Source organism: Hippopotamus amphibius, chromosome 15 (genome assembly GCF_030028045.1).
Source record: "Hippopotamus amphibius kiboko isolate mHipAmp2 chromosome 15, mHipAmp2.hap2, whole genome shotgun sequence".
In the NCBI taxonomy this organism is placed as follows: domain Eukaryota; kingdom Metazoa; phylum Chordata; class Mammalia; order Artiodactyla; family Hippopotamidae; genus Hippopotamus; species Hippopotamus amphibius.
Window position 1 is genome coordinate 29,691,632 of NC_080200.1, and position 23,836 is coordinate 29,715,467.

A 23,836-nucleotide genomic window follows, 5' to 3' on the forward strand; every position below is an offset into this window, starting at 1 on the left:
ACCCAGGGGTCCCAGTGCCCGGGAGAAATTGCTCTTTGGGGTTTTGCTGTTTGTTTTCCCTGGTCCACGCGTGCACTGAGGATGTCTCAAATGCCTTTACAGTGAGAATTTCAAACATAATTTTCACGTGTGTTTACCTTCTTCATGGCTCAGCTTGGTGCCGCACTCTCATGAATTATTAGGTGGAGGAAACAACAGCAGGATGGGCCATCAGAGTCGGTACGGGGCTGGAGTCCTGGCCCGCGGGAGGCGACCTGCTGCTCACCACGGGCAGGTGTTGGTTCACGCGGCCACGGCCACGGGGGCTCACACACCTCCACCTTCCTGCCCCCGGCCCCGTGTGCGAGTGTGTGCTCCCGTGTGTGGTGTGTGTGGGTGTGGGAACCCGTGTGCGTGTTTCTGTGGTCTGCGTGTGTACTTGGTGTAGCATGTGTGTTTGTGTGATATGTGTCTGTGTGGTTTGTGTCTGTTGTATGTTCATATGTGTCTGCGTGGCGTCATGTGTGTGGTGTGTGGTGGGTGCGGTGGGTGTTTACGTGTGTGGCTGTCGTGTGTCAAGTGTCGTGTGTGGGTGTGTCAGGTGTAGGGGGTGTTTACGTGTGTGGGGGTGTCAGGTGTGTGGGGTGTCATGTGTGTGGCGTGTGTGCGGGCTGTGTTTACGTGTGTGGGGGTGTCAGGTGTGTGGGTGCGTCAGGTGTGCGCGGTGTTCACGAGTGTGCGCTCGCGCCGCGGCCCCGCTCTGCCCCTCCGGGTCGCGGCCAGACGCCCGCGGGCGGCCGCTCCTCACAGTCACGCACCCCGCGCGCCAGGCCCCGAGCGTCGGGACCGCCCAGGCCCCGCCCTTCCAGTGGCGAGGCCGGAAGCGGAAGTGCCTGCCGGACGCTCACTTCCGGGCGGCGGCGGCGGCGGCGGCGCGCACGGTGAGGCTGCCGCCGGCTGGCGGTGCCGGGCGGGGGTCGCGGTCGCCGCCCGCCGTCCCTCCCCCGGGCTTCGGCGCGTGCGGGCGCGGCCGGGGGGCGCTGCGGCCGGCCGCGGGGTCCCGGGCGCGTCTGTGGGGGGACCGCGCCGGGCGCGGGAGGGAGGAAGCAGGTGCCGAGCCGCGCGCGGGAGGCGGCCGGGGACCGGGCGGGGCCGCGGGGCTGTGCGCGGACTCGCGCGCTGCCGCGGGAGCGGGCGGGGGAGGGGGCGCGGGACGCCCTGGAGCAGCGCGCGCGGCGGCGGCCGCGGGGCTGAAGCCGGCCCTCCGCGCCGCGAGGCGACCCCCGCGGCCCCAGCTCCGCGGCCGCGGCGGGGAGGCCGCCGCTGGCGCCCGGACAGCTGCCTCCTGCCTCTCCCCTTCGTGACCCGAGCTGTTAGGCCGTGAGACGAGGCATTGGGGACCCCGGAGACGGCGCTCCTCGCGGGGAGTGTGGGACGGGGGCTGGGCCTGCAGCTGGGCTGGGGGCGGCGCTCCTCCCCGAGGCGTCCGGGCGCAGCCTCCCCGGCGGGCTGGGGGGTGCCGTGAGGGCGCTGGAAATGAGAAGCGGCAGCTGTCTGGGGGGAGACGTGCCTCGGAGACCGACGTCTGATGTGACGAGTGGTCCGGGGTCCACGCAGAGACCCTCCGTGCGTGAGCACCTGACCTCTGATTGCAGCTGCTCCGCTTAGTTCCCCTTTCTCAGGCTTCGTGAGTCCATGATCTCAAACGCTCGCATTATAGCTCCGCTGTGAACGACTGACTGTTGGGGGGGGGGGGGGTATGTTTTCTTGGTGACATTTCTACCTTCCTAACAACCCCCCCCCCCCCCCCGCCGTGCACGCAGGACGCCTCTAGTATGACAGGTGCAGAGATTGTGCCTACGTTGTAATCATGAAGGAGACGGACCGGGAGGCCGTTGCAACAGCGGTCCAGAGGGTTGCGGGGATGCTTCAGCGCCCGGACCAGCTGGACAAAGTGGAGCAGTATCGCAGAAGAGAGGCCCGGAAGAAGGCCTCCGTGGAGGCCAGATTGAAGGTACGGGGCCAGAGGGGCCACGGCGCCTGCTTCGCTCCCGGGCGGGACAGAGCCTTTTGTCTTGGGTCTCAGGTTCCTGCTCCACGCGTTGTAGTTTTGCCAGATTGGATTTGGTGATGTGGAAGGAGGCAGACCGGAACCTCGCCTTGTCTTAGAGGTTCCTTCCAGCAGCATATCACGCATCAGTAGACAGACTGATAGGACGGGGAGGATGTTGAAAACACCAAAAGAACAACCTTTTTAAGCACCCGGAAATGTGCATGTAGCTTTTTAAAAGATACTAGAAGAATAACAGCTTTTTTTTCTTTATCAGAAGCTCTTCTACAGAGTGTGTGTAGAGAGTATTTTGTTTGGGTAGCTCCAGCACACGCTGTGGGAGGCTGATTGTGTACCAGGTGCTCTGCTGGCCCTGCGGCAGGAAGGAGGCGCGCGTGACGCGTGTGTTAGAGTGTGTGAGTGAGGCGAGAGAGGAAGTCAGTCTCGGAGGGTCTGGATGAGCGTTCAGCTCCGTTCACGTGCAGAGAGGAGCTTGTGCGGGAATGACGCGCACTGGGTGTAGTCATGAAAGGGCAGGACCGTGGCTGGCTGTCGCCGGCTGGCAGCACAGCAGTCTTGAGGATCTGATAGAGCGTTTGAGGAAGGTGGAGTCTCACACTGACACGGCAGCGCGGTCCCCTCTGCTCTTGAAGGCAAGGTTAGCGTCCGGGTCACGGCAGGTTTGCTGAGACAGGATGAGGGTCGTTCACTTGCACCAGCAGAGCAGCCGAAGACCTGTCGGACTAACCTGAACCAGTTTCACATCAGCCTGAAAGATAGTTTAGACGTGCTGCATTTTTTTTCAGTTTTAATCTGTTTTAGAAACTTGTGGGGTGAACCAACAGTAGTGTGGTCTGTTGAAATCATTAATTATTTCTAAACGCTACTTATGACTTGTGGGTGAAAGGTATTCCTGACTTCCGTCGTGCTGCCTGGTCTGTCCCTTCCTCTTCCCGTCCACCTGCTGCTGTTCCTTCATGCCTCTCCCTTCTGACGATACAGCGCCCCGGGTGGCATTTCCACGGGCCCTCACAGTGAGTCCGAATCGCGGACGTACTGGTTCTGCATCTTGGGGCTGGCCGGCCTGGAGCGGAGTCTGGTTCTGGCTGAAGGGCAGGAAGACCGTCTCTGCTCAGGTCCATGAGCAAGTCCCGGCAGTGCCTCCACTTAGTTAACGCCTGTTAGGGACCTGAGGGGAGAGGGTGTGTAGAGTCCTTCTAAGGGTGCACTTAAGGGGTGGCCGTGGGCCTGGGGCATGCCCACGGTGGGTCTCGTCTCCCTCGTGCATCAGTGGAATCCTTGTTGGATTTTATTCTCTCGTCTCTGGGCATTAACTGTTCTCTGACTGACATGCCTCTTTTCTCCACTCTGCGCCTCCTGGGGCGGGTATGCTCGTGGCTAAACCCACCCTGCTCACCCAGCGGTGTCGGTGTCTCGCCTAGGCCGCCATCCAGTCGCAGCTGGACGGGGTGCGCACGGGCCTGAGCCAGCTCCACAGCGCGCTCGGTGACGTCAAGGACATCCAGCAGTCCCTGGCCGCCGTCAGCCAGGACTGGAGGCGGAGCATCAGCACCATCGAGAGCCTCCGGGACGTGAAGGACGCCGTGGTGCGGCACAGCCAGCTCGCCGCCGCCGTGGAGAACCTCAAGAACATCTTCTCAGGTAGCCACGTCGTGGGCGAGCTCACGCCCGTGACACACACGCCTGTCTCTGGCCCTGTGGGTGCTGTTGTTCAGTGTGTTTTGTAGGCCTGCTCAGAGTGGGTGAGAGGGGTGACTTCTGCCTGCACAGTTAGGTTCTTGTCGTGAACACGGGTGGATGGACCGTCGCGTCAGTGCAGGCCGGCAGGATGTTAGTGGTTCTGAACCTGTCAGGATGAAGGCACGGAAGTGGGTGACTGCGGAGGCGCCGCGTGGGCGTTGTGTGCCCGGACTCTGCCGGGTGCCCGAGGGGAGCGCCGCCGCACCCGCCGGAACGGCTGTGGGCTGTGAGGGAGGCAGCCGTGTGGGCGGGGGGAGAGTGTGCCCAGGCCAGGGGCAGGCACACCCGGGTCTCAGTGCCCCCTGGAGCCGGGCCTGGTGGAGTCCCAGGGGCTGGTGGGGATGCTGTGGGGGCAGGAGGGGGTGGGAGCGACCCTTTCAGAATCTTGTCCCCGTACCTTGTTGGCAGGAGGACGCGTGCTCTGTGGCCCATCTGGGCTCCGTGTCGCCAGGGTGGGGCCGCCTGTGGTGTCAGGCACGGCCTCCTCCTGCGGGCCCCTCCCCTCGTCCCCTGGCCCCTGTCGGGGTCGTCAGCGTCCCAGCCAGAAGCCTTGGGAGGGGCTGACCCCTTCCCTTCCTTCGTCTGGTGTCTGGTCTCCACGAGCTCTTTCTGTGCGTCCCCTGAACTCTGCTTGACCCCTGAGTGTCATCTGGCACAGGTCTTCCCCTCTGCCCACCGCTGTGAGCCGCCAGCACAGGTGGCCTCGCTCCTGGCCCTGTTGCTCTGGACTCCTTACCTGTCTGACGCAGCGTCGTAAGTACTTGGCCCCACCCCCTGTGTCAGCTTCCCGGGCCTGATACTTAGGGCGCGTTCCGAGGCCCTTCCCTGCCCCCCAGTGAGTGACAGCACTGCCAGCCACGGCGGGTGCTCTGGAAGCAGCCTGTCTGGGTTGACTGCCTGGAATTGGCTGGTCACCCTGCCAGCCTCTCCTTGGTGACATGCGACCAGCCTTCTTTGTTAATTTCCCGCGAATGGACATTTCCTTCCAGTCACGTAAAGCTAATGCCAAATGACCAGAGAGTTACCTTTTCATCCACAGAGGTTGAAAATAATTTTCTTGCTTCGATGAGCAGATGAGGCTGTGATGTGGCTGTGGTTAGGGTTAGGAGTGTGTTTTCATCGGGAAGACTCTGTGCTTGTTTGGCTCCTTCAGACTCTCTCATTGCCTGTAATTTAGCAGTGTTGTGCACACAACCTGTTTTTTCTCCACACTTCTAAAAAATACAAAACGTGCATAATATAAAATTCACCATCTTGACCATTTTTAAGTGTACAGTGCTGTAGTATGAAGTACTTTCATATTGTTGTGAAACCGTCATCGCTATCTGTCTCTAGAACTCTTTTCACCTTGCAAAACAAACTCTGTGTAGTGCTGTATGTCAATTATATCTCAGTAAAATTGAAAGAAAAAAAACCTAAAAGTCTGCAACCATTCAAAGATAGCTCCCCATTCCCCCTCCCCCAAGCCCCTTACTCGTATCAGATCTGTTCAGATTCTCTGTTTCTTTGTGGTTTAGGTTTTGTGTTTCTAGGAGTTTGCACTTGACCTGGGCTGTCCGGTGTGTCGGTGCACAGCTGTTCGTAGTTCTCTCTTATGGTCCTTTTCGTCTCTGTGGCGTTGGTAGTAACGTCCCCACTTGCATTTCTCATTTTAGAATTCAAGTCTTCCTTTTTTCGTAGTTCATCTAGGTAAGATTTGTCAATTGTTAATCTTTTCAAAGAACTACCTTTGGTTTTGTTGATTTTCTGTTTTGTTTTTCGATTCTCTACTATGTTTATTTCTGCTCTAATCTTTATTTCCTTCCTTTTGGTAGCTTTGGGTTTAACTTTTTTTAAAGAAGTTTTTGAAAAAAGTTAAGTATAGTTGACTTAAAGTGCTGTGTTACTTTCTGGTATACAGCAAAGTGGTTTAGTTATACACACACACACGTATGTGTATTCTTTTTCATGTTCTCTTCTATTATAGGTGAGGGTTTAGCTTATTCTTTTTCTGGTTCAAGTTGTGAAGTTAGGTGGTTGACTTGAAATCTTTTTCTTCTTTAATGTAAGTGTTTATAGCTGTGCTTCACCCTTAGCACCACTTTGCTTGCATCCTGTAAGTGTGTTGTTTTCATCTTCACTTGTCTCTTTAAGTATTTTCTAATTTTCCATGTAATTTCTTCTTGGACCCATTGATTAAGAGTGCTGCTTAATTTCCACAAATTTGTGAATTTTTCGTCAGTTACAGATTTCTAACTTTATCCATTGTAGCCAGAGAAGATACTTTGTACGATGTTTATCTTTTAAAATCTATTGAGATTTAATTCATGGCCTGACATGTGGTCTGTCCTGGAAAATGTCCCATGTGCTCTTGAGAGGACTGTGTGTGCTGTCGTGTCGGGTGGAGTGTCCTGTGCACGTCTGTCAGATCTTGTTAGTTTGTTGTGGGTTCAAGCCTTATTTCCCCGCTGATCTTCTGTCTGGTTGTTTTCATTCTTCTGAGTGGCGTACTATGACGTCTCCAGCTGTTACTGTAGAACTGCCTGTTTTTTCCAACTCTGTCGATTTTTGCTTCGTGTATTTTGGTGGTCTGTCGTTAGGTGTGTAAATGTTTATGACTGTGTCTTCTTCCTGGGTTGAACCTCTTATGAATATAAAATTCCTTCTTTGTCTCTGTAACCTTTTTGACATCAAGTCTATCTTGTCTGATATTAGTACAGCCACCCTGCTCTCTTTTGGTTGCTGTTTGCGTGGAATAACTTTTCCCATCCTTTCACTTTCAATGTATTTGGATCCAAAATGAATCTTTTGTAGGCAGCGTAAAGTTGGGTAGTGAGTTTTTATCTGTTCTGCCAGTCTCTGTCTTTTGACTGGAGCATTTAATCCACTTACATTTTAGGGAATGACTAGTAAGGATGGACTTGCTTCTGTCATTTCCCAGCTGTCTGCTGTACACCCTATTCTGGCATTCTCTGCATTATAATCTTTTGTTTGGTTGATTTTTTTTTTTTGTAGTGAAATGTTTTGATTCCGTTTTCAGTCCCTTTTTTATGTTCTGTAGTTCTTATCTTTTTTGTTCCCGTGGGGATTACATTTAACATCCTGAAGTTATAACACTAGTTTGAGTTTATACCAGTGTAACTTCAATAATATACAGAAACGCCCTGCTGTATAACACTGTCCCCACCTCCTTTCAGTTATTAATGTCACAGAATTACATCTCTATACATTGTGTATCCCAAAACATAGGCTAGTTGCGTTTTTTTTTTTTTAACGCATTGGTCTTTCACATTATGTAGAAATTAAAATGTGGAATTATAAACCAAAGTTTACAGCAATACACACTTACTATTAATACGCACTTGGACAATTTTTTTTTTCTCTAAACGTACTAGTCTCTTGAATTATGTAGAACAAGAAGAGTTACAAAGCAAAGTTACAAAAATACTGACTTTTACAGTTGCCTGTGTATTTACCTTTCCTGAGGTCTTCATTTCTGCCCACGGCTTCAAGTTGCTGTCTGGGGTCAGGACGGCAGCACTTCCTCAGCATCTCCCACAGGGTAGGTGCAGTGGTCACGAGCTTCTCCAGCTTTTGTGTGGGAAAATCTTAATTTCTCCTTCACTTTTAGAGGACAGTGTTGCCGCATACAGGATTCTTGGGTTACAGGTTCTTTTTTTTCTTTTAGCACTTTGGCTATAACCCTAACCGGCACACTGCTTTTTGTCCTCTAGAGTCTCTGAAAAGAAACCTGCTGACATGCCGTCGAAGATCCCTTGTGTGTGATCAGCCGCTGCTCCCTTGCAGCTTTCAGGATCTCTCTCTGTGTTCGGCTTTCCGTGGTTTGATTATAATGTGTTTCCGTGTGGGTCTTTTGAGTTTTTTCTGCTTGGAGTTTGTTGAGTTCTTGAATGTTTATATTTGTCTTTCATCAAATTTAGTAAGTTTTTGACCATTATTTAAATACAGGCACACCTTGGAGATATTGCAGGTTTGTTTTTAGACTACCTCAATAAAGTAAATTATCGCAGTAAAGCAAGTCATGAAAATCTTTTGGTTTCCCAGTGAACATAGGTTATGTTTACCCTGTACTGTCGTTTAAGAGTGCGATGCCGTTATACCTGAAAAACCACAATGTACCTACTTAAATTAAAAAATACTTTATTGCTGAAAATTGTTGACCATCATCCAGACCTTCAGTGAGTTGTAATCTTTTTGTTGGTGAACAGTCTTGCCTCAACATTAATGGCTGCTGACTGATCAGGGTGGTGGTACTGAAGGCTGGGGTGGCAGCAGCAGTTTCTTAATATAAGACAAGAGTGAAGTTGACTGTGTTGACTGACTCTTCCTTTCAGGAACGATTGCTCTGTAGCAGCAATGTTGTTTGATAGCATTTTACCCACAGGAGAACTTCTTTTATTTTTTTATTATTTATTTATTTTAAAATTTTTACTTATTTGTTTATTTATTTATTGGCTGTGTTGGGCCTTCGTTGCTGCACCGGGCTTTCTCCAGTTGCGGAGAGTGGGGGCTGCTCTTTGTTGCGGTGTGCGGGCTTTTCGTTGCGGTGGCTTCTCTTGTGGTGGAGCTCGGGCTCTAGGCACACCGGCTTCAGTATTTGTGGCACGTGGGCTCAGTAGTTGTGGCTTGCGGGTTCTAGAGCACTGGCTCAGTAGCTGTGGCGCACGGGCTTAATTGCTCTGGGACATGTGGGATCTTCCCGGAATAGGGATTGAACCCGTGTCCTCTGCATTGGCAGGCGGATTCTTAACCACTGCACCACCAGGGAAGTCCCAGCAGAACTTCTTTTAAAATTGGAGTCAATCCTCTTAAACCCTGCTGCTGCTTTGTCAACTCAGTTTATGTCATATTCTAAATCCTTTGTTATTTCAACAGTTTTCACAGCCTCTTCACCAGGAGTAGATTCCATGTCAGGAAGCCACTCTCTTTGCTCATCCATAAGAAGCAGCTCCTTATGTGTTGAAGTTTGTCATGAGATCACAGCAGTTCAGTCCCATCTTCAGGCTCCACTTCTTATTCTAGTTCTCTAGCTATTTCCACCACATCTGCAGTTACTTCCTCCACGGAAGTCTTGAACCCCTCAAAGTCATCCGTGGGGGTTGGAATCCACTTCTTCCAAACTCCTGTTAACACTGGCATTTTGTTCTTCATGGCATCGAAACCGGTAAATCCTTCCCAGGGGTTTTCTATTGACTTTGCCCTAATCTATGAGAGGAATCACTGTCTAAGGCAATGGTAGCCTTACGAAACGTATTTCTTAAATAATGCAGATTTGCAAGTCAATGTCACTTCTTTATCTGTGGGCTGCAGGGTAGATGTTATGTGAGCAGGTATCAGAACAACAAGGATCTTGTCGTAGATCTCCACCAGAGCTCTTGGGTGGCCACGTGCCTTATCAGTGAGCAGTGATGTTTTAAAAGAAATCTTTTTTTCTGAACAGTAGGTCTCAACAGTGGGCTTAAAATAGTCAGTAAATGATGCTGTAAACAGATGGGCTGTCATCCAGGCTTTGTTGCTCCATGTGTAAAGCGCAGGTGGGACAGCGTGAGTGTGACTCCTAAGGGCCCTGGAGTTTTGGGATCATGGACGAAGATTGGTGTCACCTTAGGGTCACCAGTTGCATCAGCCCCTAACAAGAGAGTCAGCCTGTCCTCTGAAGCCTAGGAGCCAGGCACTGACCCTTCCTCTCTAGCTATGAGAGTCCTAGATGGCACCTTCTTTCAGTAGAAGGCTGTTTCACCTGCACTGAAAATCTGTCGTTTAGTGTAGGCACCTTCATTTCTGATATGAGCTGGATCTTCTAGAGAACCTGCTGCTGCTCCTACGTCAGCACGTGCCGCTTCACCTCGTGCTTCTGTGTTGTCTTGATGGCCTCCTGCCTTCAGCCTCATGAACCAGCCTCTGCCACCTTCTGACTTTTGATCTGAAGCTTCCTCACCTGTCTCAGCCCTCACAGAACTGGAGAGAGTTGGGGCCCTGCTCTGATTAGGCTTTGATTAAGGGAGTGTTGAGGCTGGTTTGATCTTCTGTCCAGTCACTAAAACTTTGTGTGTCAGCAATGAGGCTGTGTTGCTTGTTACCATTCCTGTGTCCACTGGAGCAGCACAGTTAACTTCCTTCCAGAACTTTCCTTTGCCTTCACAGCTTGGCTGTTTGGCACAGGAGGCCCAGGTTTCAGTCCAGCTCGGTTTTTGACTTGCCTTCCTCAGCTTCGTCATTTTTAGCTTTTGATTTAAAGTGAGATGTGCGACTCTTCCTTTCACGTGAGCACTTAGAGGCCGTTGCAGGGTTATTAACTGGCCTAATTTCAGTTTTCTTGAGCCTCTGAACAGGGAGGCCCGAGGAGAGGGAGAGAGATGGCGGAGCAGTCAGAACACACACTGCACGTATCAGGTTTGCCGTCTTACCCTGGCACAGTTCTTGGGGCCCCAAAACAGTTACAACAGGAACATCAAAGATCACTGATCACAGATCAATATAACAAATATAATAATAATGAAAACGTTTGAAATATTGCGAGAATTACCTTCATGTGACGGAGACACGAAGTGAGCAGATGCTGCTGGGAAAATGGTGCTGATGGGCTTGGTGGAGGCGGGGTCGCCCCAGACCTTCGGTTTGTGGAACAGGCAGTGTCTGCAAAGCACAGTAGAGCGAGGTGCGCCTGCAGCTGCTTTCTTCCTTTCTTCTCTGGGGCGCCCACAGTGCCCGCTCTGGGCCGCGCGCGGCTGTCCCGCGCGCCCCCGGGCCCTGCTCACTCTCGTCTCGTCGCTTCCTCCCTCGCGCCTGGTGATTCCTTCGTCCTGTCTCAGGTTTGCTGACTCTTCTGTTGTCTCAAAGCTGCTTTGAAGTCTGAAGTAAGTTTCTCATTCAGTTGTTATGCTTTTCTCCACGTTTTCCTTTAGTCCTCTGAACGTGTGAGAGCTCACCTTAGAGTCTGTCTGGTCCGCTGTCTAGTCCTTCTCAGGGGTGGTTTCTGTTGGGTTGCTTCTTCCTTGAACCTCTGTTCTCTCCTACATCTTCATGCACCTTGCGACATCGTTGGTGTTGCACATTGGACATTTGAATGTGATAACCTGTGACTCTGGTAAGCAGACTTTCCTCTTTGCCGGGGTGGGCTGACTTGATTGTGTTGTTTTGACTGTTGCAGGCTCTGTGTGGAGGATCAGGCTGAGATCTAAACTGAAGGTCTTCTCAGGTCTTTCTGAGCCTGTGCCTCCTGGTCCCTTGCAGTCCGTTTCTATTTTTCTGCTGGTGCTGAGAGCTGACATACTCCAGTATTAAGCGCAGCTTACTGTTCACGCCTTCTCCAGGAAGTTGTATGCCTTCAGTAGGCTCCAGAGGTCTGAAGCAGCTGTTCGGGGGGGTCTGTCAGTGCGGTGGCTGTCCAGGGGCAGGCGGATTCCTGGCCACCCTTGTCCGCCGTCTGCCCGGGGTCCTGCACGGCCTCCTGTGTGGTTTTTCACGGTGCCGTCTTGTGCCTCTCCCCCCAGTGCCCGAGATCGTGAGGGAGACCCAGGACCTCATAGAGCAAGGGGCGCTGCTGCAGGCCCACCGGAAGCTGATGGACCTGGAGTGCTCCCGGGACGGGCTGATGTACGAGCAGTACCGCATGGACAGCGGGAACACGCGCGACATGAGCCTCATCCGCAGCTACTTCGGGAGCACGCAGGGGCTGTCCGACGAGCTGGCCAAGCAGCTGTGGATGGTGCTGCAGAGGTCTCTGGTCACCGTGCGCCGCGACCCCACCTTGCTGGTCTCCGTCGTCAGGATCATCGAAAGGGAAGAAAAAATTGACAGGCGCATACTTGACCGAAAAAAGCAAACTGGCTTTGTTCCTCCTGGGAGGCCCAAGAGCTGGAAGGAGAAGATGTTTGCCATCCTGGACAGAACCGTGACCACCAGGATTGAGGGCACACAGGCAGACACTAGGGAGTCCGACAGGATGTGGCTTGTCCGCCACCTGGAGATCGTGAGGAAGTATGTCCTGGACGACCTCATCGTCGCCAAGAACCTGATGGTGCAGTGTTTTCCTCCCCATTACGAGATCTTCAGGAATCTCCTGAACATGTACCACCAGGCTCTGAGCACACGGATGCAGGAGCTCGCGTCAGAGGACCTGGAAGCAAACGAGATCGTGAGCCTGCTGACGTGGGTCTTAAACACGTACACCAGGTAACTCCGCCTTTACACCTGGCGTCTCCCGTTTCACAGACGCTGTGGGTGAGACACACTGACCGCTCCTGGACAGCTGCCGAGCCCTCTTGCTCAGGGCGGGTGTCCAGCACCCATAGGCGTGGCCTTCCAGCTGTTGTGTCTCCTTCCTGGGCCACCTGTGACCTGAGGTTGGGCCCTGCCCGTGGGCATGTGGACGCTCTTGTGTTTGGGTGGCCCTGTGTGCTGGGTGTTCAGTCTCTAGTGAGCAGTTTGGCATCACGTTTCTCGTGTTCCTGACCCGCCTGCTTGAGGTGACACCGAGAGCAGGCGGGTCACCTGTTGGACAGGTGAGGACCCATGGAGCCAGGAGGTCCCGTGACCTGCACAGAGTCACGTGGCTGCTGAGGAGACACCCACTCACTCCTGCTGGCTTCCGATGGCCCCGCGTTTGGTTTCTCATCTCCAGTACGTGAGGAGAGTCAGCAGGTCCTCTTGCACTTCAGCCTTGAGGTTCTGTCCCTTTGTAGAAGGGGCGTGAGCCACTTCGTACAGGCATTTTTTTTTTTTAATTTTTATTTTAGTGTCAATCAGTGACGTGCTAATTCTTGCCTCAAATATTTTATTTATTTGTTTGGCTGCACTGGGTCTTAGTTGCAGCATGCAGCATCTTTAGTTGCTACCTGTGGGATCTACTTCCTTGACCAGGGATGGAACCCAGGCCCCCTGCATTGGGAGCTCGGAGTTTTAGCCACTGGACCCCCAGGGAAGTCCCTCTGTAGGCATTACTTTCAGGTAGAGTTTGTAAAACAAGCCAGTGGTGGGATATTCTGAAATTCTTTAAAATTAGCTAGTGAGGGCTTCCCTAGTGGTGCAGTGGTTAAGAATCTGCCTGCCAGTGCAGGGGACATGGGTTTGATCCCTGGTCCAGGAAGATTCCCACATGCCATGGAACAGCTAAGCCTGTGTACCACAGCTACTGAGCCTGTGCTCTAGAGCCTGCGAGCCACAACTGCCGAGCCCAAGCGCCTGTAGCTGCTGAAGCCCACGTGCCTAGAGCCTGTGCTTCACAAGAGAGGGCACGGCAGTGAGGAGCCCGCGCAGCACAGCGAAGTGTAGCCCCCGCTCGCCACAACTAGAGAAAGTCTGCGTGCAGCAACAAAGACCCGACGCAGCCAAAAGTAAACAAATAAAATAATTTAAATTAAAAAATTAAAGAAAAAAAGATTAGCGAGAGGAAAACACGTTTTATTCTAGCCTGTCTTGTTGCTAGTGTATAGAAGTTAAACCTCTGTTTTAGCAGTAAGGTTTTGAGAACTTTTTTGGTTTGTGTTTTGTTTGTTTTTTGATAACTGCTTGTGGTAGAGAATGTGTACATTTCAACATGGGAAAATATGAAGAGAAAGAAAACGTCGTGTTCATTGTGGCGGGTGGGGCTCCCGGCTTTACTGTGCTGGGCGCGCCTTCCATGGCTGTCACCCGATCCTGTGGTTCCCACTGCGCAGGCCGCGTGGGTCAGCCCCGGGGCAGGCCTCGCCCCATCCTCTGGGCCCTGAGGCACAGGGAGGACACCCCGGGTCCCATGGCCCTGGGGGGGCGGGGAGCAGGACTTGAGTCTGGGGTCTGGGCCCTCGCTGTGCTCCCGCCACCAGACTGCGGGGTGTGCGTGCGTGCGACCTGCACGGACTCGCCACGCTGGGAGCGGTTTTCTGCCTTCGGCATCTCTTCAGCAGCTTCGTGTTAGCCGGCACGGTCCGTCGTGCTGGACTTCCTACCAGGAAAATTGAACCGCTTTCACACTAGAAACATTTTCACGCAGACTTAAGGTTCTTGGGGTGGGATTGATCTAGGTTGTAAATGGTCTTTTAACACTTGCGGAGTCTCATGAAGTGCTTTTTCACTCAGGAAGACCTTGGATTTCTTAGTGGGGGCGGAGGAGCTGTTAATCCTCAGGACTGCCATTCTGAGTCCGTGCTGTGGGCGTCCCCTCAGCAGTCAGCCTTGGACGTCCAGGAGCCTGGCCACGTACCTGGCTTTTGTCTGTTTTTATGAAAACTCTTTTCTGAAGCTTGGTCCACGTGCTTGCCTTCTTCAGCACCGTAGCTGAAAGCACTGGCACTTTCCTTGCTGACTTGTGTTTGGTTGCAACATGTGTTTGGTTGCAAACAGGTGTTCTTTCGCTCTGGTCCTTGTTCTCCTGCAAGACCCGCGGTGTTAGCGCCTGTGCCTTCTGCTCCTCCGTCCAGTGCTGGGCTGCTGTCCTCCAGCTCATGGGACCTCCCACCTGCCCTGGCCTTCCCCAGGGGGCACCGTGGGTGGAGCACACAGACCCTGCCCTCCAGACCCCTGGGACAGGCCCGGGCGAGGCCGGGGACAGAGGCACCTCGCCGTCCTCCCCCCCCCTTCCTGGGGGGGTCACTGGACATTTATGCGTCAAAAGGAACAGCAACACTCACCTGAGGGCTTCCTGTTTCCCCTCCCTGGCTGTGCCCACAGCACGGAGATGATGGGGAATCCGGAGCTGGCCCCGGAGGTGGACGTCGGGATCCTGGAGCCTTTGCTTTCTTCAAACGTGGTCTCCGAGCTACTCGACACCTACATGTCGACTCTGACTGTGAGTAGAGGTGTGGGGTCCCAAACGGGCTGAGCTGGGCTGCACCTCATGCTGGGGGCAGAGGGAGGCGGCCGGGACCTGTCTGGACGTCGGGCTTCCAAAGGACGCACGGCTGTTTCTGACAAGTCGGGTCTGGAGGTGTCCTGGGTGTGCGGGGGCACCTGCCCGCCTTGTAGCTCTGAGCCCTGGAGTGGGCGGGGGGCAGGGGGGGTGATGCCCGGTGCCCTCAGGGGTCCCAGGGTAGGGTGACGTGGTAGGTCTGCTCCTGGGACGCAGGGAGCCTGCCTCTGACCCAGGCACTGAGGCCGTGCTGGGAAGCCGGGGCGGCTCCGTGCCCCTGGGTGACAGCCGTGGGGTCTGGGGTGCGGACGCCCACCAGAGGCGTGTTGGTCTCGTGCTTCCTTGTCCTCCTGACTGACCTGGCCTGTCCTTCAGCGTGACCGTCATCCAGGAGGTTAAGTTGGTGGAGACTGGCGGGGGCACCGCCCATGGAGGTGGCTCATCCCCTTGTTTGGGACCAGGATCCCCAGGGCGTGGTGTTTGCTTCTGCAGCTGCGCCACTGGAGGACGGCCTGTTGACCCGGAGGCCGGTTCTCTTCTTTCCCCCAACTTAGTCGAACATCATCGCCTGGCTGCGGAAAGCCCTAGAAACCGACAAGAAGGACTGGGTGAAAGAGACTGAGCCCGAGGCGGACCAGGACGGCTACTACCAGACGACGCTGCCCGCCATTGTCTTCCAGGTGCGAGGCCGCGGGCTTCCCGGGCGCACACACGGCTGCTGCCGACAGCCGGGGAGCTGGGGGCCACGCTCGCCCGGTACTTCTGCCCACGGTCGCAAAATCTGACATTGTTTATTTCCCTGATGGTTTTCATTTCGGACCAGGAGCTGATTGTGTGTGGTGTGTGTGTGTTGCTGAGGTTTGCGTTTGCTCGTTCCCTGATGTACACGCCAGGGTCCTCTCAGGAGCGCTGCCTGCATCGCCGAGTCTAACCTGGTGTGCGGGGGAGAGCCCTTCAGGTCTTAGCGGAGTCATGCGTTCTCACAGTTGGTCTGCTTGTCGACGCCCGGCCACCAGCTGTGTCCTCCAGTTTCCTTACTCTCTTTCGTCTGGCCTGTCCCGTTTCCTTCCTTTGAGAAACATTGCTGACGTGGGAGGGCTGAGCCGTGTTAGAATTTTCTCCTTCTGCTGACACGGAGCTTGGATTCTAGCTGGGCTCTGGGGCATCCCATTAGTCCGTGACACGTTGGGCTTCACCCTTTCCTTTATTTTGGAAACTGACACCCTGTGACGACATGGGGTGAGCTCTGCCTTCTGGCCGTCTCCACCTTCCTGCGTCCGGCTCCCCCAGCTCCTAGTTCTTCTTAAGAAACCCACATCACAAAGCACGGCCCAGCCCCTGGTACCCGTGTGACCCCAGGCACACCCCACCTCCCTGTACCCCTCGTCTCCCTGTCTCCCCGTGAGAAATGTGTGTCCCCCTGTGGAGACCAGCCTGTTTGCAGGTAATTAGGAAATGGCTCACGGGGAGTTCTCTACCCAGTAAGACAGTTTTGTGTGTTTAACTCACTTTGTTGTTTTATAACTGGCTTCATTTCTCTCCTCTGAATTTGGACTGTCTTAACTACAATTAACAGGTGGGGGGTTTATATAAGGGGAAATCTGCCCTCTCATGAGTATACATCAGAATTCATAAGTTCTCCAATTTTTAGATGTTCGAACAGAACCTTCAAGTCGCTGCTCAGATAAGTGAAGATTTGAAAACAAAGGTACTAGTTTTGTGTCTTCAGCAAATGAATTCTTTCTTAAGTAGGTATGTATTCTTGCCAGTGTGCTAATTTAGAAAGTATATGTGTATATTTTTTAGTGAAAAGCAAAACTGCGTTGGTCCTTATCTGGCTACTGTTAAAAAAGAATTCAGGCCTGGATTCTCTGCAGTCGCCTTCCTCTGTACCCAGAGTTCAGGCCCTTTCTTACCTGCCTTTTGGATGGGTTGCGCTCCCCGGGGTCCCAGGAGTCATGGTGTGGGGTCCTCAGCAGTGGGCTTGGAGTCAGGGGCCCCCTTCAGTCAGCCATCCTGTTGTGCGTTTCCTGGGGTGCCCTCCGCAGGGATGCCCCCCTCTGACTTGTTCACGAAGGAGATGTTCAGGCGTATACGGAAGTAGAGAGAATGGCGTGGAAGCCTGTTTAGCCCACCCTCCGGGTTCAGACGCTGTCCCTGGAAAGCCAGCCCCTGCCTCACCTGCCCCTCCCCCGCTTTGCTGACGTCCACTTGACCCTTGAACAACGTGGTGGTCGGAGGGGCCGCCCCTGGGGCAGCCGAACACCCCCGTGACCTCCCGGCCCTGTGCGCTCGTGGCCCGGGGACCTCGCAGCCGGCCCTCCTGCCCGCCGTCGTGCGTCCGCGGCCTCGGTGTGGAGCTGCGGTGCGTGCTGACTGGGACAGTCACGTGTCAGTGAGCGTGCGCCGTCCAGACCCACGTTGTTCGAGGGTCGGCTGTGCTTTGTGGTCAATCCCAGACGTTGTGGCGCCGCGCGCCCTGCCTCTCCTGCCCAGGCTGCGATGCCGTCGGCCCACGTGGGACAGGCACGAGCATTCCGTGGGGCTGCCTGACGCCAGGCTTGTGTCGGGTTTTACCACGGGCCCCACACCTGTCTCTTTATAGTTGTGCATTCAGACCAGGTTGGCGAAGCTCTACACCGAGGGGTGCAGGAGGGCCGCCCCTCCCCCTCTGAGCCCTGGCTGTGGAGACGCACGGGTACCCCCGTCCAGTGTCCTCCAGCCTGGCCTCAAGCTGCCAGCTGCCCACGAACCACAAGTTGGCTCTGAAGGCCACGGGGCCGCTCCGTGTCTCCTTACTGTTTGGCCAGAGCGTGGCGCGGGCAGCGTGCTCCGTGCTCCCGGCCGGGCGCCAGCAGCAGGCCCCTGCGTGGCATCCCTGCCGGCCGGCCGGCCAGGGGGCAGTGGCCGGAGTCGGTCACCTCGTAGGGGCTCTTCTGTAAAGTGGGAGTGTTCCTCAGAGCCTCAGCCGTGCGGTTACCTGAACCATGCTTTGCACAGAAAGGTGGAATAAATGCTTAATCACTTCCCAGTTGCCAGTTTTCAGTTCGCTGAACATATATACAAATATACACAGTGTGTTATACGTTGCTCCTCCTCTCGTGTATGAGGGTGTCAGAAATCCTCTGCACTCTGGCTGTGGAATTTACACAAGTTTTCATGTAAGTGGAGTGCGGATGATTTTTGACTCACCCGCGTGTGTTTGAGAATCTCCGTAATGAATTTGGAAAGGAAGTACGCAGCCATCTCAGTTTTGTTTTCCTGACACCTTGGAGTCTAATTTATGTGTCGTTTGATGTCTTTGGGGAAAGTTTCAGAAAAGGACGTGTTGTCTGACTAACATTTGGTTGTGTTCCCAACACTGTTGTGTGAGTTTCTAGGCAACTTACACTGTCAGAGAAAATAATGCTTTCCCAGTTACAAATGTTTCACAGTGTTTGTATAATCAGAACACGGAGCCATATTTCAAAGCCTGATTTGACATTTAGGTTTTTTTTTAATATTTATTTGGCTGCATCGGGTGTTAGTTGCAGCACGGGGGATCCTTTGTTGCGGTGCGTGGGCTCTCTAGTTGTGGTGCACAGGCTTAGCTGCCCTGCAGCATGTGGGATCTTAGTTCCCTGACCAGGGATCGAACCCATGTCCCCTGCATTGGGAGGCGGATTCTTAACCACTGGACCACCAGGGAAGTCCCCGAAATTAATTTTTAATAATCTCTCTTAAATGACCAGTTTCTGTTAGTATAGGTCACCCCCCCCCAACATACTTTGTTTTTAAAGACTTGTCAGGTGTTAGTGACGCAGAATCTGTTAGGCGTGGTGCCAGGACGGCCCTGCGAGGCTGCTCTGACGGGGGCCGTGTGTCCCTAGATACAAAGAGGAGGTGCAGCTGTACAAGGAGGAGCACCTGCGGAACCGGCAGCGCCCGCACTGCTACGTGCACTACATGGTCGCCGCCATCAACAACTGCCAGACCTTCAAGTGAGCGGGGGCCGGGGGGCCCGGGCCAGGAGCGGGGGCGGGGGCGTCCAGCTGCCTCACCGGGCCTTCTCTGTCTCCCCGCAGAGAATCCGTCGTCAGTTTAGAAAGAAAGTATCTAAAACGTGATGCGGAGGAAGGCGTGTCTCTGAGCCAGCCGAGCATGGACGGGCTTTTGGACGCCATTGCCAAGGAGGGCTGCGGCAGCCTGCTGGAGGAAGTCTTCCTGGACCTGGAGGTGGGCGACGTGGGCTGGTCCGGGGTCCCCCCCCGAGGCAGCATCGCGTAGAGACACCACCAGGAGATGTTAGAAGCAGAGTGCTGAGTAGGCTGCAGGGTAGAAGCAGTGCGTGGAGAGCAGACTGGGTGTGTTCACAAGCAGATTCCTGATCTGAGAGCGCTCGCAGGCCTGCGCCTGCCACACAGCCAGGCTCGGGTTTGAGCAGAGGCACAGAGCACGGTCGTGAGATGCGTGCGGGCACACCAAAGGCGTGATGTGTGAGGAGCATGGAAGTTTGTTCCAGAAATATGAAAGTGGCTCAGCGTCGCGTAGAATTGGCAGAAACCAGGATACGCTTGAAAAATAGCGTCGTGGTCATCCAGGGTCCTGCAGGGAAGGGGCTCCTGGGTGATGGGTGGAATCACTTCATGATGCCTGTAGCTTTCTCAAAAATGGTTTAAAAAACGAAGTATTAAAAACAACAACATAATATAGAAGTAGGCAAAGGACATGAATAACTATTTCACAGAAAAAGGAGTCATATGTCCTAAGCAGGAAACAGAATGCCCAGCCTTACCGGTTTTCAAAGAAAAGCAGATTAGCGATGAATATTTTGTTGCTTACCAGACGGCGAGGGTTTGGACCATTGCTGCCGCTGGTGTTGAGGGCGTGAGACGCTTGTGTTCTGAGAACTGTGAACCGGTGCCGTTTGGGGGGCGGTGTGGAGGGCGGCGGTCGTCAGGCTATAGCTTGCATACTTTCTGACTGAGCAATTCTAGTTTTAGGAATTTCACCTGCAAAAATGTGCAGATTCACTGCAGCATTCTTTACAACTGCAAAATGAGACATTTTAAATGTCATCAGAATTGGGTACATAAATTACAGAGCTTCCACACATTAAATAGCCGTAATCAATTAAGGTAAAATGTGTACACACAGAATGTGTATCGCGTGTCGTGTAAGTCCCGCACAGCTAAAGTACGTAGTTGCAGAGTTTCCACGTGAGCATCGCGTCGTGATCAGAACATCCGGTGGGAGCAGAAAGGTGGGCTCCCCCCGATGACAGGCCGTCACGGGGGTGTTTCTGTGGTCTGTGCTTCCAGCAACACCTCAGCGAGCTGATGACAAAGAAGTGGCTGTCAGGATCAAACGCTGTAGACATCATCTGTGTCACTGTGGAAGACTACTTCAATGATTTTGCCAAAATCAAAAAGCCGTATAGAAAGGTAAGCGTGTGGGGTACACACGTGGCCCGAGTCCCCTGGCATCTTGTGTAGAATTTGGTGTCATTAGCTCCTGGGTGGAAGTTCACAGGTGCTTTTGTGAACCCAAGCAGGCTGGAGACATCTGTGTCTGCAGGTGGCAGAGGTGGAGGTGACGGGGCATCCACCTTGCTGCCCAAGGCCACACGGCCACGGCTACAGACCCAGAACCCTGTGGGTGGTGGGGGCCTCCTCAGCAGGGACCCCTCAAAGGGAGGGTGAGGGCGGAGGCTGTGGCTCTGATGAGAGGCTGGAGAGGAACGGCAGTTCCCTGTGCGCATCTGCGCGCGGGGCCAGCGGCCGGCTCTCAGCACAGGGCCAACAGCAGACTCCAGGGTTTCCGGATGTCGGGCTCGCTTCCAGGCCCCGTGAAATGCCCCGTTCCCGTTCAGGGCTTGAGCAGCTTTCCGAGAGGAAATTCTCAGGGCCTTGGGTGGTTTTTACTATTGCTCCTTTAAAATCAGGCTCTCCGTTTCTGGTTTCTGGAAGCGTGAGTGGTCTGATACCCGGAGCTCAGGTCCAGACAGTTCAGGACGTGTGTCCAGTCCCCCTCAGTCTCCGTGTGGACAGATGCTCCGTCTGTGAACAGCCTCACTGTGAGATTTCATTTCTGGTTCTTGTAGCCTCACGTCTGCTCTGTGTCGCTGCCCTGGCAGGGGCCCCCAGCAGGGAGGTGTCTTTGTCTCATTTGTAACTTTAAATTCTTCTGACTCTGCCTTTAAAAGGGATGCTTGCAGGGAGACCCCCGGGTGTTTTAAATCCACCTGGTTGGTCCCTTCACCGCTGTCAGGAGCCTCCGATGGTGAGAGGTCGGTGGGACCAGCTCTGTTCAGTTTTGAATTTCTTATTGCTTGTGTAGTTTTTGGTTCCATCTTTTTCTGAACGTTCTGTCCTTTGATCTAATAGCGGGTGTGTAACGTCCTCGGACCCGGAGCTTGTGTCTCAGTCACGCCCGGTCCCGGTGGCTCGCCTCCTGGAGCGGCCGGGAGCTCGCCGTCTCCTGCGGGACAGTGGCTTGCTCTGCCGAGAGCCTGGCCTCGGCCCCGGCCCCTGCCGTTGCTGGGCGTCTCGCTTTGTCTTGTGTGGGGCCCTTGGGGTGCCCCTCACTGTGATGCACGGAGCAGAGCTCCCCAGCCTGCCCGGCAGCCAGAGCTTCCGAAGTCTGCTCCCCGGGCCGCGCCTTGTGTTCGCGCAGCCGTGCTCACGTGTTCGCGAGTGACTGTCCGGTGTCTGTGGGCCGCTGAGGGTGGGCTCCAGAGAGGACCGCAGCTTTCTTTGAAACTTCCCCAAATGTGTGGACTTGGGGCTCCTCTTTTCCCAGAAGCCCGTCGCACCGTCTCCAGAGACCAGTTGTTGATGAGCCTTCTGTGCACGAGGTGTGTGGCGTGTGGAGGCCTTCAGCCTGTGAGGGGCAGCGCAGGGGCCTGGCCCAGCGTGCCCGGTCCTCCCCCCGAACCCACGCTCCACCCCGGGCTGAGAAGCTCAGAGACGGGCAGGGTGGGCAGGGCAAGGAGGGTAGACCTGGATCCCTGGAGGCGGCCTGCGAGCCCCCGGACGGGTCTCAGTAGAGCAGGTGCCCCGGCGGGAGGCCGCTCTGCGGCGGGCCTGCGCCCAGGACGAAGTGTCCGGCGGGGCTGCAGGCGGACATCCCCTCGGGGTGCTTTATTCTGTGGGCTTTCTAGAATGGACGTGAGCGCACGAGGCGCCTGGGCAGTACCAGCTCTTGGCTGCTGCTGTGTGGCCGGTGCATCTGCCCATGTCCCAGACGTGAAACATGGTGAACCTGCCGCAGTTTTCCAAGACAGAATTTGTAATAGTCTCAGGTGTGCCTCATTTGTGGACTCTGAAATTTGTGCGGCTGAGCAGTGGGAAGGAGCGCGCTGGCCCACGCAGGGCTGACCCAGGCTGGCCCCTGGGCCCGCGCCCGGCTGACCCGTGTCGCCCGCGTGCCCCGCAGCGGATGATCGCCGAGGCGCACCGGCGCGCTGTGCAGGAGTACCTGCGGGCCGTGATGCAGAAGCGCATCTCCTTCCGGGGCCCCGAGGAGCGCAAGGAGGGCGCCGAGCGGATGGTGCGGGAGGCCGAGCAGCTGCGCTTCCTCTTCCGCAAGCTGGCTTCCGTGAGTACACCCGCCCGGCCGGGCCCCCAGGGTGCGTGGTGTCGGGCTGAGAGCCCCAATGGTTTTCTCCTTCCGTGAGTGGGTCTGTGTGCAGACCTGCCTGGCCTTGGGGCTGGGGGCAGGCTGCCAGGAGTTGTCCTGAGGGGTTTACCTGAAAGAGGAGGGCGCTGGGCTCGCCAGCCAGGTGGCCTCGGCCAGAGAGGGTGTGACTGAGATCCGAGCGCGGGGCCCACTCAGCCCCTGCGCTGTGTTCTGCAGGGGTTTGGTGAGGAGATGGACGGGTACTGTGACACCATCCTCGCCGTCGCTGAAGTCATTAAGCTCACAGACCCTTCTCTGCTCTACCTGGAGGTCTCGACTCTGGTCAGCAAATACCCAGACATCAGGTAGCGGCAGGGTCATTCCTGAGGCCCCTGGGGAGAGGGAGGGTCCCAGGCATGAGGTGGGAGACCGCCGGGTGAGTGTGGCGGGTCCGGGCTCCTGCAAGGACCCCGGATGCTGTGTGGACGGCGACGTGGGTGGAGTGGGCTCCAGAGACAGCAGTGGTGCCCGCCGGCCCTGCCGCAGGTCACAGTCCCGGCTGCGTGGCCGTAGCTGCACCTTGACACTCCCTCCCCTCCCCAGGGACGACCACATCGGCGCGCTGCTGGCCATGCGGGGGGACGCCAGCCGGGACATGAAGCAGACCATCATCGAGACACTGGAGCAGGGCCCGGCCCAGGCGAGTCCAGACTACGTGCCCATCTTCAAGGATATCGTGGTTCCCAGCCTGAATGTGGCCAAGCTCCTCAAGTAGCCAGCGGGGCCCCACCCTCGGGCACCGGCTGTGTGTCTGGGGGCGGCCTCGTGAGGAGGGCTCGGGAGAAGCGCCCCCTCGCCTCTGCGCCTGCGCCGTGTGCGCTTCTGAAACTGCTGCTCAATGAGGAGCCTGAACTTCTGCTGGGAAACGAGAGCTTCCCGCCCTGAGGGTCTCTTCCCGGCAGTGGCCCAGCCCCCCACCCCCTCCGCCCGCTGGGGTCCCTCCCATCGGAGCGGACCTCCCACCAGGTGGGTTTGGTGGGTGAATCCCCGCCACCCGCAGGTGGATGACACTGGGAGCACCTGCAGATTCATCTTACTTGTACACCAAGTGAATTACGAAGTTGCCCTCAGAGTAAACGGTGGGCCCTGTGTGTGGCCCCGACCCCCGACGTGGCCCCACTGGACAGGCTTCTCAGGGGCTGTGCTCCGAGGTGGCTCTGGCGTCTGCCCTGTTCCGCCCACGGAGTCCCCGTTCCTCCTTCCCCGCAGGCCGCGGCGTGTGCGGTGCCGGGCTGCTCTGAGGCTCCCAGGTCCTTGTCACACGCGTTCACGACAGCAGAGTTGATGCTGTGCTCTTATTTCCTGCTCACGAGGGGCGACAGATTCGCAAGTGGGACTTTTTTTCTTGGAAGAGTCAGAGCCTAAATGGAGACGTTGGCGCGTTCTTGTGAGCGGTGCTGGCTCCGCAGAGACGGGGTCTGGGCCGGGGCTGCTTGCCGGTGTGCCGCCTGGTGATGCGCGTGTTCACACGGTTCCCTGCCTGGCGAGCCGTGGCAGCTGGTGTACGGTAGCGCTTCGTGCACAGTTCCTGGATTAATAAAGTCGAGTGTTAAAGATCA

At 55.3% G+C, this 23,836-nt stretch overlaps 1 protein-coding gene across 7 annotated transcripts; it reads left to right on the forward strand.

Annotated features, from left to right (window-relative positions):
• Positions 1-863: 863 nt before the first annotated feature.
• Positions 864-23,836, forward strand: EXOC3 (exocyst complex component 3). 7 transcript variants are annotated; one of them, XM_057709254.1, is made up of 13 exons: positions 864-920; positions 1,803-1,993; positions 3,472-3,691; positions 11,284-11,965; positions 14,441-14,558; positions 15,173-15,298; positions 16,270-16,370; positions 18,488-18,598; positions 18,683-18,833; positions 19,919-20,041; positions 22,035-22,196; positions 22,455-22,582; positions 22,821-23,125. In XM_057709254.1, exons 2-13 carry the CDS (start codon positions 1,850-1,852, stop codon positions 22,990-22,992), a joined length of 2,238 nt encoding a protein of 745 aa, XP_057565237.1. In that variant the 5' UTR covers positions 864-920; positions 1,803-1,849; the 3' UTR covers positions 22,993-23,125. The 7 variants fall into 7 exon arrangements, with proteins under 7 accessions (XP_057565237.1, XP_057565233.1, XP_057565234.1 ...); XM_057709252.1 differs by lacking the exon at positions 864-920 and adding an exon at positions 1,204-1,666 and having other exon boundaries at positions 22,434-22,582; XM_057709253.1 differs by lacking the exon at positions 864-920 and adding an exon at positions 1,207-1,666.

What these genes read in the sequence shown, in the direction of transcription:
- EXOC3 (XM_057709250.1), top strand. Translation starts at nt 1,850, where the DNA reads ATGAAGGAGACGGACCGGGAGGCCGTTGCAACAGCGGTCCAGAGGGTT. An exon ending in CCTCAAGAACATCTTCTCAG is followed by an intron (nt 3,692 to 11,283) that starts GTAGCCACGTCG and finishes CTCTCCCCCCAG; the next exon opens with TGCCCGAGATCGTGAGGGAG. An exon ending in TGCCCGCCATTGTCTTCCAG is followed by an intron (nt 15,299 to 16,269) that starts GTGCGAGGCCGC and finishes TCCAATTTTTAG; the next exon opens with ATGTTCGAACAGAACCTTCA.